This window comes from Haematobia irritans, chromosome 5 (assembly GCF_050003625.1).
Source record: "Haematobia irritans isolate KBUSLIRL chromosome 5, ASM5000362v1, whole genome shotgun sequence".
NCBI classification, from domain to species: domain Eukaryota; kingdom Metazoa; phylum Arthropoda; class Insecta; order Diptera; family Muscidae; genus Haematobia; species Haematobia irritans.
The window spans coordinates 115,384,352-115,399,636 of record NC_134401.1 but is presented as its reverse complement, the minus strand read 5'-3'; the positions used below and the strand labels follow the sequence as shown (position 1 = coordinate 115,399,636).

At 39.6% G+C, this 15,285-nt stretch overlaps 1 protein-coding gene across 1 annotated transcript in view; it reads right to left on the bottom strand.

Annotated features, from left to right (window-relative positions):
- LOC142238081 (oxysterol-binding protein-related protein 9) overlaps nt 1-15,285 on the bottom strand; it is an 88,002-nt gene that overhangs the window by 31,416 nt on the left and 41,301 nt on the right. Inside the window, exons 5-6 of the mRNA XM_075309610.1 lie at nt 12,976-13,186; nt 3,504-3,630 (exon numbers count right to left, since the gene is read on the bottom strand). Of these exons, the coding sequence (XP_075165725.1) occupies nt 3,504-3,630; nt 12,976-13,186 (338 nt within the window). The remainder of the gene's footprint in view (nt 1-3,503; nt 3,631-12,975; nt 13,187-15,285) is intronic.

Genomic DNA, 15,285 nt, shown 5'->3' with positions numbered 1-15,285 from the left:
AACCCAACAGAAAGTCTGTCTGGCCAATAAGTTGGTTGTGTTAACAGATTTGATAGTTATAAAGGAACTTGTTGCTACGGACTACATATATGACAACAAATAATCTTTTGTTTCATTAATTACATAAAATTGTAAAAGTCAAGTTAGATTTTTTTTCAAGGTAAGTAAGATAAACATCAAATTGCAACTCACTCTTCACCATTTCTCTTAATTTCCATAAAATATATAGAGATATCTTAGCAAATGTGACCATTACCGAGGTTGGGAAAGGAAAATATATGGTTTGTCTGCCTCATCATCGGTCCCAAAATCTCAACATTCCCCTGCTGCCGATATATAAGAAAAACTACATGAGCCTGATTGAATCCCAAGTCATACTGAAAATTGACCACGTGATTGTGAGTGGTCGAACTAACAAAGTTAATGTATGGGCGTGAGTATTGGCGGAAGTTGGGAAAATCAATGTTATTCATTTGCTATGGGACGCTTCTAATAATGATAATATGGTACTACAACAACAACTGGAAATATTTGATAGTGCTTTTGAAGATTTTGCAAATCTCCACCTTAGCTATTTCATGGGGTTATCTTTTACCCTTCATAAAAGGCTTTTTACAAGATCCTTTTTGGTCAATAACTACAATATACATTAATATATAATAAAATAAAAACTAAAATGAATTCAACGGATTTTTTCTTTAAATTCGCAAGCATTGGTTATCGGGCAAATAGTTAGTTGTGCAATTTTATTGGTTGTGATTGCCAATTATACTGTTAATGTGCCCAAAATGTAGTTCTTCAAACTATTTTATATACTGTTGTGTCAGACAACAATTGGTTGCTTCAACAAATTTTGTCGGTTATATTCTGATAGTAGATGGGACCAAATAATTTGGTTGGCAAAAAAATTGGTTGGCACAACAAATTTGTTTTCTGTGTGCAGTACTCATATAATGCGAATAATGTCCTATTCCGATCATGTTTTTGCATTCCAATACGTTCGCGATCGAACCGTAATGTCTGCTATTGCCCTCCGGCAATCTGTGAATATATGTATGTACCTTCTGTGGCCTCGTGTTATTTCCGAGTCATTTATTACATTCCGTTATAGCACTCACTTCTGCCTACAGGATTGTGCTATAGTGTGGTAGTCAGAATAGGATCTCGGTGTCTGGGTTCTTCCTATATATGTCCAGTCCCGTCCTCTTACCCATCTTCGATCCATCCGGTGTAGCCATTATTTCCCTCTAGTATTCTGTTCTGGGGTGCCACGACCATCTTACTAGCGTTAGAATGGCACGCACTTCTGCTTACAGGATTGTGCTGTAGACTGGTAATTAGAACAGGATCTCGGGCCCTTCCTATATACGCCCAGTCCCGTCTTCTTACCCATCTTCGATCCAACCGGTGTAGCCATTATTTCCCTCTAGTATTTGTTCTGGGGTCCCATGACCATCTTACTGGCGTCAGAATGACACGCACTTATACCTGCAGGATTGTGCTGTAGTCTGGTAATCAGAATAAGATCTCGGTGTCTGGGCCCTTCCTGTATACGCCCAGTCCCGTCTTCTTATCCATCTTCGATCCAACCGGTGTAGCCATTATTTCCCTCTAGTATTTGTTCTGGGGTCCCACGACCATCTTACTGGCGTCAGAATTTCACGCACTTATACCTGCAGGATTGTGCTGTAGTCTGGTAATCAGAATAGGATCTCGGTGTCTGAACCCTCCCTACATACGCCCAGTCCCGTTCCCTTACCTATCTTCGATCCATCGGTGTAGCCGTTATTTCCCTCTAGTATCTGTTCTGGGGTCATATTCTCCCACGACCATCTTATTGGCGTCAGAAGGGGACATACTTCTACCTGCAGAATTGTGCTGTAGTCTGGTAATCAGAATAGGATCTCGGTGTCTGGGCCCTCCCTACATACGTACAGTCCCCTCCTCTTACCTATCTTCGATCCATCGGTGTAGCCGTTATTTCCCTCTAGTATCTGTTCTGGGGTCACATTCTCCCACGAGCATCTTACTGGCGTCAGAATGGCACATACTTCTACCTGCAGGATTGTGCTTTAGTCTGGTAATCAGAATATGATCTCGTTGTCTGGGCCCTACCTACATACGCCCAGTCCCGTTCCCATCTTCGATCCATCGGTGTATGTCTCCCCTATTATCCTTTGATAGTTCCTCATATTTCTGTCCATTTTCCCAACATCTTCAATCTCATAGCAGCCATAGCGGACACGCTATCGGTGTAGCCATTATTTCCCTCTAGTATCTGTTCTGGGGTAACATTCTCCCACGACCATCTTACTGGCGTCAAAATGGGACATACTTCTACCTGCAGGATTGTGCTGTAGTCTGGTAATCAGAATAGGATCTTGGTGTCTGGGCCCTACCTACATACGCCTAGTCCCGTCCTCTTACCTATCTTCGAGCCATCGGTGTAGCCGTTATTTCCCTCTAGTATCTGTTCTGGGGTCACATTCTACCACGACCATCTTACTGGTCCAGTCCCGTTCTCTTACCCATCTTCGATCCATCGGTGTAGCCGTTATTTTCCTCTAGTATCTGTTCTGGGGTCACATTGTCCCGCGACCATCTTACTGGCTTCATAATGTCAGGTAGATGATCATGGATTGTTGCGGCCTCCGGTATGTCTCCCACCGTCTACCCTATTATCCTTTGATAGTTCCTCATGTTTCTGTCGATTTTCCCAACATCTTCAATCTCATAGCGGCCACGCTATGATGTGAACCTCTATAGGTCTTAAGTCCAGTACCGTCCTCAGGGCTTTGGTTGGCGTGGTCTTCATTGTTCCAGTTATGCCAACACAACATATCCTTTGGGTCCGTTGTAAAATTGCTATTTGGCACTTCTCTATTGATATCCACCAGACTATCGACACGTATGGCACGATTCACCTTATTACGCTCGCATATATCCTGTGCGCCATCTTTGGATTCAGGCCCCATTTAGAGTGAAGGAAGGTGGTCGTCAAACATCTCGTCAATTGGCCGAAAAAACGGACATCAGTGCAATGACAATCTTTAGGAGCGAGAGGATGAAGACGCCGCAGATATGTTTGGAGAGAGAGAGGCACCGAAGCCGAGTGTCAAGCAAGATCTTTATCCAGAACATATCCTGATCTGCGTTTGGACGGATTGGGATGACATGGTACACTGGGAAATGTTCGAATGAAAGGCCACTGTTAACATAGAACTCTACATTACCCAATTTGCTCTTCGAACCCCAGAACCCATACAATTTCCTGAACTGACAGTAAATTCTCTTGAATATGGGTATACTTCTTTAAATCAAAAATGTTTTTCATTGCACTAAGGAAACTTTCAACCTTTCTTGAGTGTAATATTTAACATTTCCCAAGTTTTCATTCTAGATGTGGTTACCCATATTTCCATGAAAAAGGGCTTTTTAAAAATTTATACATTCATCTCGTAAATACTCTTCGTGATGTATAGTAATATAAAATAATAACTTACCATCCAACCGGTGAACTAACAATGCTGGTAAATGGATCATCATTTGCATCATAAAAATCTTCTTCACCTTCACTACTCGAATAGGATGTTTCCGGTACAACAACCATAGCTAGGGGAGCTGTTGTCACTGCAAAGAGACCGACAAAAACAAAAAGAAAAAACATAAACAGGTAATCAAAATGGGAAACAAAATAAAAAGAGCAAATATCCTAGAAATATGTGTCAATGATGTCGTTGTTTTCGACATTGAACTGTGATTGTTGTCATGGAGCAATTGTAAAAGATCTATTCTTTCATACGTGACAGGATATAAAACCAATGTCAACTTTGAGTGTGGAATATGGCAAAGAGGTTCAGACATTTATTGTGTAGAAAATATGTCTGTAAAAGTAGTTAAAATTTACGGTCAATGTCTGAGAAAGTAGGACTTTACTTGTTTCTATTCGTCGAAATTAAGAACTGAACATGTATTGGAAGTAAAATGATTTCCTATAAATGTACCATACATTAAGAAAAGATAGTGCTACACCATTCCGGTGGGGGAGATTATGTGAGTGAAATTTCACTCGCATACACTCTTGAAGTGGAACTCCCCTACGGGAAATTCATCAACCCCAGGACCAGTATATGACTAGTCCCATTTTTTTTTCAAACGGTCCCATTGCCCACATTCCCGCCACTTCCGACCGTGAGGACCTCGTCCCCATAACGTAGGAACAGCGTACACACCACGTTAGGTTAGGTTAAAGTGGCAGCCCGATTAAGTTTCAGGCTCACTTAGACTATTCAGTCCATTGTGATACCACATTAACTAAAAGTACCTATTACATATGGGCACTTCTAGTTTTAACCGATAAACCTTCTCGATCATTTTCTTCTGTTGAACCAACCAGATTGTTCCAAAAACATTAGCAGACTGCTTAGATTAACGTTTTCCAGGTGCGCCAGTAATCTAAAGCTATATGACCCTAAAATTTGCTTACGCCTTTCACAAAATGCAGGACACTCACACAAGAGGTGTTTAATTGATTCCTTTTCCTTCGCTCATACAATAGCCATTATACTTCGCGCAAATAGTTTTTGCAAAATCGCCTATCAGGCAGCGACCCTTTATAGCAGATATTAGGAGTGATATCTGACGTCTCGAGAACGCTAGCATATTAGTGTGCGGTTTAAGTTTAAACGGGGCCATATTTGCTTGGTGTCGTTACAACCCTTCCAATTCTCCCATCGAGCATTTGCCATCATAACAGCATTCTCACGCAGAATGAGCGTGCAGGTAGCCAGGGGCATACCAACAGATTCTAGTTCCCCTGGAATATGTAAGGTAGTCTCTAGTCTTGCTAACTCATCCGCTTCGCAGTTCCCCGATATGTTCCTATGGCCAGGCACCCATATTAGGTGAATATTGTACTGGTCAGCCATCTCGTTGAGAGATTTGCGGCAGTCTATGGCCGTTTTCGAGATAAGGAACACAGAATCCAAGGTTTTTATTGCAGGTTGATTGTCTGAGTATATATTAATGCTAACATTTTTTGGAATATTACTTGTCAGCCAATTCGCCACCTCTTTTATTGCTAATATTTCAGCCTGAAAAACACTACAACACAGAAATTAGGTAATCTTTTCGCTATTCGAAGTTCCAGATCTTTAGAATATACTCCGAAACCCACTTGTCCATCCAATTTAGAGCCATCAGTGTAGAAATCTATATATTGTTTATTCCACGGGGCCTGTGTGCACCACGCCTCATTGTTGGGAATTAGAGTTTCAAACTTTTTATCGAAAAGTGGTCTCGCCAAAGTGTAATCCACTACTTTAGGCACATCTGGCATTATTTTGAGAACCGAACCGTGACGGTAACTTTTTCCGACCACAGCGGTAGCTCGCGCGACCGCACAGCCGTTGTTGCAGCTGACTGTTTGGCCAAAATGTCTAAAGGCAATAGATGTAGCATGACATTAAGGGAGTCTGTTCCTGTCTTACTAAATGCGCCTGAGATACATAAGCTCGCCATACGCTGAACTTTATCTAAAAAAGTCGGTTTCTGAAGTGCCGGCCACCAGACTACAACACCATATAGCATTATAGGCCTAACTACTGCCGTGTATAGCCAATGCACAATTTTTGGTTTTAGTCCCCATTTTTTCCCTATTGCCTTTTTGCACGAGTACAAAGCTACCGCGGCTTTTCACGGCCTCTCTTCAATATTAAGCCTAAAATTCAGCTTCCTGTCCAAAATAACGCCAAGATATTTTGCACACTCACCAAAGGGAGTTTCAGTACCCCCTAAGGAAATGGGCCTAACCGTGCGAGTTTTGCGATCTTTGCAGTACATGACTAGTTCTGTCTTTGCAGGATTTACCCCAAAACCATTCTCTTTCGCCCATTTCTCAGTCATCCGGAGGGCTCTCTGTATAATATCTATGATTGTGGATGGGAATTTTCCCCTGACTGCTAAAGCAACATCAACTGCGTATGCCACCACTTTTATCTTTTCTTTTTCTAGGGAAACCCGAAGGTTGTTTATAGCAACATTCCAAAGAAGAGGCGATAGAACTCCTTCTTGGGGGAGTGCCTCTGTTCACATACCTTTGTATGTTTGCTTGTCGTAGTGTGGTCGAAATACGTCTCTTCATTAGAAGTTCGTCTAACAGCCTAAGTATACCTGGATCAACATTCAGAGTTGTCAGTCCATTTAATATCGAGCTCGGTTGGACGCTATTGAACGCCCCTTCGATGTCTAGAAACGCCACGATTGTGTATTCATTGACAGATAGTGAGCTTTCAATAAAGCTGACTAGTTCATGTAATGCGGTCTCAGTAGTAGATAAATATCTATCATCCTCTCCAGAGTCTTAAGTAGGAATGAGGATAAGGTGATTGGTCGGAAATCCTTCGCACTCGAGTGAGAGACTTTTCCCGCTTTAGGTATGAAAACGACTTTTGTTTCCATCTACTTCCTGGTATATATGGTAAGTTGATACATCCTGTATATATCGCCGACAACCAGCGGATAATTCTGTCAGTCACTGCTTGTAACTCCGCCGGATATATACTAGCATATTCAACAAAAAATGTTTTGGTTATCCAAATATGGTAAAATTCTGGACTTTATCACATCAATACTTAAATTAGTGTCAATAGATTGAATTAAAATTAATGCACATCCTACGAATAGGCTCTACCGAAGCATAATTTGAACGTAATCCTAGATATCAATTCCGAGCATGGAACATCACCACTAACTAGCCCAACATCGTCCGACGGCTACTAGGAGTGGGTAAATGAATCAGCCTCAATCTAGAAGTGTAAGGAGGAAGAACAAAGTCACTGTTCCAATGTAGATGCCTCTGGTAAAAAGGTATGGAAGGGACCGGTCACATGAATTTGTCATTGACGGGATAAATTTACACTTTAGAACACGACTTGAAATCATTCCAACGACAACGTCCAAGGGCTGTTTAGTAGAATCAGTCTGAGACCACAGAATTGCAACAGAAAGGAAACAATTTTCGAATATATTAAGCAATAGATTCTTCAAATAATTGTTTTTTTTTCAGTAAATGTGTAGATCTAAAATGATTTTAATATCAAGAGAGTATAGAAATCATGGACATTTAAAAATTGCGAAATTGGAGCACCGGTGCCAGTCATGTGACAGATCCGTCAATGGCAATTTGCACAAATTTCCCGGAGGATCTTTACACACGACGCCAAGGAAACTCTGGTGCTTCACAAACATTGTTGGGCAGCGCTCAGTGATATGAGAGAAGTTCACGACTGTGGTATCACAATGGTGAATCCTGAAATATCGGACTTCCACCATAACTAACCTATTGGTTATTTTGCGGAAGAGGATTTAAAGTAATCCTCTTCCGCATGGCATGAACTTGATTTTAAAGAATAACGATTTTTTTTCTATTAAAATTCACTTTCTTTTTGCTCATAGTAGTATGTCCCCTATAGATGCCGAGTAGATCTACGTTCGGAAGCATGCCTCTTCCATGAAAATATTGAATAAGGACAGAGCAAAAGAAGGACAGATTGCTAGGGCTATATGTCTGCAACGTTGTACCAGTATTTGGGATTTGGATTTCTACCAAATTGGGGATATTTTTTGGGGATGGGGTCGAAATTTTTCAGTTATGGACTTGGTGGGGATTATTTTTTGTTTAATTTTTGTGGGGACTTTTTTTGTATTTTTTTTTTGGCTTTTCCGAATCTCTTCAGTATAATAAATCTTAAATATTCTTAAAAAACGGCTTAAGGGGTACAGTGCATCCGCAAAATATGAAAACAGAAACTTTACTCCACGTCATTTATAAGGTGCAAATGTAGCATTTGGACTAGAAACGGACACATGCTTTTATTAGCGACCCAAGCGCTAATACCATTGTGATAAAAAAAATGTGGAACGCTTCACGATTTTGCGTGTCATCCTTGCGCACGGTGATTGTTTAGCTTATCTTGTTGGCAACACTGGTTTAAACACCTAACGCACGTTTCGTATTTCACTGCCAAATATCTTCAGTTTGTACAATAATTTAATCATGGAGCGTCTTTCAAACGAATAAAGTTTGCAAATTTTTGAATTTTATTTTGATAAGAAAGTTCATCGTGCGCTGCTTTTTGAAACTTTGTGTTCAGCGATGGGTACGTAAACAGAATGAGTATTCATTTCCATCATTTAAGATCAGCTTTGATAAAATATTTAAGAACTCCACAGACAAGTATGGCCAGCGAACAATTGTTCAGTGCAGCGAGACGTTTTTTTTCGGAAAGATGATAAGCTCTAAAAGAATATTATAAAACATGGACTGAAATTACGTTGAACATATAGGAATTGTGGCCTTTAATTGGTATTATAACTAGGCATACACACTTGGAAAACATATGGTAAGAATGGGCCTTAGAGATGATGACATTTGCCGATGGAAGTTACGGAGACTCGTACTGGCACTTCCTTTGCCAGTGACCATCATTATCCTTTAGAAGAAACAAGATACTGGTCTACCTTTTTCTTTCAGGTTTTCACCGATCTACGGGAGTGTAGCTTAAATACACATAATCGCCTTCTTCGGGGTCTCTGGTTGGATGTTTTAAGCAACTTCCGAGAAGACGGATAAAAGGAAGTCCTTGAGCAACTTTCAAGAACACCACCTCACGAAGATGAAGATGAGAAAATTATCTCGAGGAATCACAATGGACCTATAGTGGTCTAAGTTAGCATAAATTCGATTCACGAATTGGTGTTATCCTCTATAATTTAATTTAACCTAAACTTCATTGGTATAAAATTTCGCTTCGGAGGAATGATATATTTTTTTGTTGTTGTCTATTTATCTAAGTTTTACTTAGGGCATGGTAATATGTTTTATATTTTCGCAATACTATTAATCATATATGTCCATGAACTTCAGTTGATCTGTTTGGAAAGCCATTTGCAGTTGACATTATTACGAAAGAATTATCATCATTAATCATTCCAGGATTAACACTCATATGACAACGCAACTAAATCACTTCTAAATGGGATGTGAATTAAATGTCTATAAGTTGAAGACGGAGTAACATAGTGGGCTTCCCGGTATTCACTCATTCAATGACACTCACTTAAAGACAAATTGAAAGGGATTTCTTGCAATCCTGAGCAATCATGGTAAAATGGAAGAGACAATCTCATCTATCCATCAATTGAATCGAACATTTGCCATCCTAAATGTCCCCGACTTACTTATTGGGAATTTAGTAGTTGTCTCAAGGTTTTCTCGAAGCGTATTTATTCCTCTCCGGAAAATCACCAAATATTTATCTAATGTCACACATGTGTATGAAATGTCCTTTAGGCCTTGTAACAAATGATTGGCGGTAGAAACGAAAATGAGACAAGCAACCGTTACACAAACTTAACAATGTCACCAACTTAACAAAACTAAACACTAAGTTCACTTTGCATGACGTTTACAAATTTGCAAATCGAAAATTCACATTGGCATATGTCTCGTAAGAATTTGCTCGCAAACAAATTATGCCAACCCATATATATAGATGGGGTGGTGGTAGTACAACCAAAGGACTACGTAGAATGATTGGTGGTCAAGCGCATGTTCTCTACCACCATTGGGGGAATGCATTAGATATAGGTTCTTGCAAAATAATGACTTGCAATTGCAATGTAGAGCTAACAATTCTCAAAAAAAACAGTAAATATGTGGGCTACCACAATAGAAAAATCAGTTCAATTGCCAAAACTGCAAACGGAAACAAAAACATTGACATATGAGAATGACTGTAGAAGATATGCCGAAGTAGGCATTTTTGGAAAATTCTAGTCCAGTTACTTAAGGGTATACCGGTAAAATTTCAATTTATTTTGGGTTTGTTAACTTTTGGTAGGTGTTTCAATGAATGAATAAAATGGAGAACGAAATACGTCGATGTTCATCCCTAAACTTGTCAGAGAAACAATTAGGAAAACATTGTATTCATTTTTATAAAAAACTAGCGTAACCCGGCCCGCTTCGCTGCGCCTTCCAAAGCGTATTTGTAGGAATATTTTGCGTTAAGTTAGTCAACCATATCCTTCGTGCTGAAAACAAATTCGAAAAGATTTGAATTCTTTCAAACAAATTCGACTACGTGCTTTTTCGTTTATAGGTACAAATACGACGGATATGCATATGTAAAACGGTTCGTCTTAAAAAATGTCGGGGAGAGGGTGTACCCTTTCCTCCAAATTTTTTAAATAATGTTCTGTATTCAAGTAGTTGGACAATCTTCTATATTTCTTGTGAATTTTAAGTGTGGTTTGTCAAGGAAAGGTATCCTTCTTCTCAACATATCTGAAAATTGAGCACTACATTATAATAACACATAAAGAATTACTGTTTCCCATCCAATAAATCGGAAAAAGCAAAAGTAGTAAAAAATTTTACCACATTAATATTTGCTAAAATGTTGGAAAATGATGCACCCTCTACGTTGGCTGCCAATTTCATGTAAATTTAAGTTCTTTACTAAAAAGAAGTCAGGCAGAAGCCTGTGCATAAAATATGTCATACAATTATGTATCGAGTTCCCATTTACAGAAAACCCTCTACTTTCAATTTAAGAAAAAAAACGGACAAAAGGGAACCCTCTCCCCACCTTCGCTCTACTCCGACCTGATATCGAACTATCACGTACCCTATATTAATTTCACAAACTATTCAATGGTCCCTATAAATTCTATCGAAGTAAATCGACAAAGTTTATTTCAATTTTCCCCTTCCCCAACCAGATATCGAAAAATCATTTACCTACTAATCATCAATCATGTATACATTTAATCACCTCCTCCCACGTTCCCTGTAAATTTCAAGTAGATCGGAGATTTTTAAATTTTGCTCTATTGTTTTAAAGGGACGTCACTTTTCCCGATACAATATCGACAAACACCGTAGTGAATAGCATCCCTAACTTTCCCTGAAAATTCTTGAAACTTTCCTTCAAGTGTGGGGCAAGGAAGGTTGCCTCTTCGTTCATAACCTTCCCCCACTGCTTTTGTTAATTTCAAGAAAACTTAAGCATTTTTGTTTTTTTTTTAGCTTTAGAGGAGGACCTCCTCCCCGACCAAATATCGAAAAGAGATGTATGGTATCTTTTGTAAACGTCCCAGAAAATGTAAAGCAAATTATAAGCCTAAAGGGGCGACCTCTCTTCCATTCAAATATCACAAAATCAGGTATCAACTATTAATATCGTAACCTCTCCCCAGTCCTCTGTAAATTTCAAGTAACTCGGTAAAGTTTAATTGTTTCTCTGTATGTACTTAAGAGAAGCGGATGTCTCCCTATGCCCTTTTATTTTTATTAAAAAATCAGGAACCTGATATAAATTCCATAACCTCATCGCATGTTCTCTGTAAATCTCAGATAATTTAGAGAATTTTAGTTTTTTCACTGTACTTTAAAAAAAGTCGAACAATGGGGAGGTCCCCCTCCGCCACCAAATATCGAAATATAAAGTAGCGGATCTTTGTCTAGATGCCAACCCCAACCTTCAATGAAAATTTCAAGCAAATCGGTCAACTTTGATCCAATTTTCAAAAATTCCCCAAAGGGGAGGTCCCCCTCCGCGACCAGGTGTCAACAAATGAGGTACCCTATTTTCACCACATGAACGCCCCCTACGATCTCTGAAAGTTTCAAGTAAATCGGATCAGCCGTTTCGGAGCCAACTCGGTACATACAAACAAACAATCAAACAAACAAACAAATAAACAAACATAGATTGAATTTTATATATATAGATTTCGTCAAAAATTTATTTCTATAGAAAATTTTGTCAAAATTTTATTTCTATAGAAAATTTTATTACCATAGAAAACTTTGTCAAAATTCTATTTCTATAGAAAATTTTGTCAAAATTTTATTTCTATAGAAAATTTTGTCAAAATTTTATTTCTATAGAACATTTTGTCAAAATTTTATTTCTATAGAAAATTTTGTCAAAATTTTATTTCTATAGAAAATTTTTTCAAAATTCTATTTCTATAGAAAATTTTGTCAAAATTTTATTTCTATAGAAAATCTTGTCAAAATTGTATTTCTATAGACAATTTTGTCAAAATTTTATTTCTCATTTCGATAGAAAATTTTGTCAACATTTTATTTCAATAGAAAATTTTCTCAAAATCCATATTTTTAGATAAACGACTTGAATCTTGGGTAGTTTGTAGTCGGAATTATATCGCCGTCGACGCTAACTGCTTGGGTACTTCTCCCGTCCATATAGTGAATCGTTTCGCTGAGGATTTGGTGGCGAATATTCTCAAATTTCTAGTAGTGGTAGATATATTCAGCAGAGTAGATATTTTTAATCGATTGCATATGTCATCAACAATGGGCCCGGATGCCATGACTGTACATTCGTCCGCATATGATCTCAATCTCAAAGCCGTCAGTAGGGCAATAGTGGATAGGTAAAGGTTAAACAGTGTCGGAGATATTACATCACCTTGGAAAACTGTTTCACTCTGGAGCTCATACAGATAAAAAAGTAAAAATCAAGTGCCAGCCGCCGTCGAAAAAAATTGGTCGCCTTCTATGATATTCTATGGTGCATATAAAAGAGAATGTCTAGAGAAAAAATGGAAAAGAGACATATCGATCGGCGATTCAATTTGTTTTAAGTTAATCGATATTTTTATATTTTCTCGCTTCTATGCTATTAAATTACACGAAAATAACCATTTATCACAAGTGGCTACAAAATTACCCCTAGGGAAATTCTGGCTATATTTCTGAGTACTACTAACTTTATAAATCTCTATGTGGTCAGCCTTTTGAACTTGGCTTGAACGAGTTCCCTTAGCTTCGAGATGAAACAGCGAATCAGGCTATAATCATTGATATGAGAGAATTTGACTCTTCCTCTTGTGAACTAGCAGTAAATAAGCTTAATGAAAAAGTTGCTGATTTAAACTTACAATTAGCTGTAACGGAATCGTCATCATCGCCCAATCCCGATTTTAGGATATTAATACTTGCTAAAGATGTGGGTGTGGCCGTCAGTGCAGTTTCGTGACTATTTTTCCCCATCACATTAGTGGGGCCATTATAAATGCCATTGATAGGATGCGCCATATTTTTGGCAATTTGTAGGCTGACAATGGAGTGTTTTATATGATCTAGCATAGCCTGCAAAGAGAAGATATAAAAAAATAATAAATAATGAGGGAATAAATTGACAAAATTTTTTTTAGAATAATATACAAAAAATACGATTAAAATTGAAACAATGGTTTTGGAAATCTGGTATTCCAATGAGTACTGCTCGATTTCCCCTGCTGGTTTGCATACTATAGCGTTGTTACGGAATATTGTTTGGGCAAAGGCAATTACTGCCATATGACATTAATATAACACATACACAGATGTGGCAGTTGACCGATGAGTAGGACCCCATCGATCAATCCGGCGCAAAGAACCCGCCGCCGTGGGAGAGCCTTTTCAAGTCGTCTGCCCATGTCACTGCAATCTGTGAAAAGTTTTGCGGTGGAAATAAGGTTCTGTTATTGTTGTTGTAAAAGTTTTTAACGTAGGTTAGGTTATGTTAGGTTAGGTGACAGCATGATGTAACAGGCTCGCTTAGACTATTCAGCCCATTGCGATACCACATTGGTGAACTTCTCTCTTATCACTGAGTGCTGCCCGATTCCATGTTCAGCTCAATGACAAGGGAGCTCCTTTTTATAGCCGAGTCCGAACGGTGTTCTACATTGCAGTGAAACCACTTAGAGAAGCTTTGAAACCCTCAGAAATGTCACCAGCATTACTGGGTGGGATAATCCACCGCTGAAAAGCAGGAATCGAACCCACGACCTTGTGTATGCAAGGCGGGCATGCTAACCATTGCACACGGTGGCACAGTTTTTAACGTAGTTTCATCCATTTTGTTCTATACTTAGTTAGTTCAATTAGTAGCCAGATCAAGAAACTCTGCGACAAGGATGGGGTGTGCCCAGTGATCTGGTGGTGAGACGTGTAGGCTTAGCTGGGCAAGCGAAAAGATGACGAGTGTCATGTGACCCTTGATTACAGATGGGACACACGTCAGCTACGCTGCTATCAATCACTGATAAGTAGGAATTGAGGCGGATGCACTTGTCTGATCTTAGTTGGTCCAAAACTACCCTTGTCTGCCGTGGGAGGTCTCTCTCCTCCGGTGCTATGGGCGGTGGTCGAACTCCGAGAACAGGATTAACCTCTCACCGCTTCAGCTACAATATCCTCATGAATCCTGTTCAGACCTGTCTGGTATGCTGCCTGACCTAGAGGCTCTCTTTTATAACGCTGGTTCTCGGTCTCTAGAAGAAGATCAACTCTTACATTCCTGGGTGGAGGTTGTCTATCCACAAGATGGTGGTTTGGATGACAACTTCGATAGCAACTCAAGAGGTACTGCTTTGAAAACATGTAATTGTGTCGACGCACTGGGATGATCTTGGTCTCCGCATAAAGGTGATCCAGGGGTGTACTGCGGAGACATCCTGTTGCAGTTCTGAGGCAGCGTTCTGACAGGCCTGTATGTTATTCCACTACGTGTCGCTCGTTTGAGGTGTCAACACTGATAGTTTACCACTGAACAGCATAGTTTACTACTGACCGGCCAATCGCCTTATATGTAGTCGACAAGGGTTCTTTGTCCGCACCCCAAGTGTTGCCGGCAAGCGACTTGAGGACCTTGTTTCTACCGTGGAGCTTGTCACAAATTGCAGTGGCATGGGCGGACGACTTAAAAAGGCTGTCGAAGGTGACCCCGAGAATCTTGGGGTAATTTGTGGTCGGAATTATTTCGCCGTTGACTCTGACATTCAACTGCCTGCGTACTTCCGCCGTTCATGTAGTAAATAGTGCGGCTGAGGATTTGGTGGGAGATATTCTCAAATTTTTTTGCAGTGAAATAACTGGTAAGATCAGCGAGGTAGATTTCAATCGCTCGCAAATGTCATCAACAATGGGCCGGGATGCCATGATTGTACAATCGTCCGCATATGATACAATCTCGACGCCGTCACGAGGGGGTGGAATCGAAGACAAGTAGAGATTAAACTGTGGCGGACATATCACACACACTGGGGAACTCCCTGTTTAACTCTACGGGGGTTTGACTTCTTGTCCCTGAATTCCACGTACGACTGGCGTCCGCACATATAATTCAGAACCCAACGCTTGGTTCCTGCCGGTAGGGACGTATTCTCGATGTCCTCGAATAGTGTGGCATGATTGACCGTATC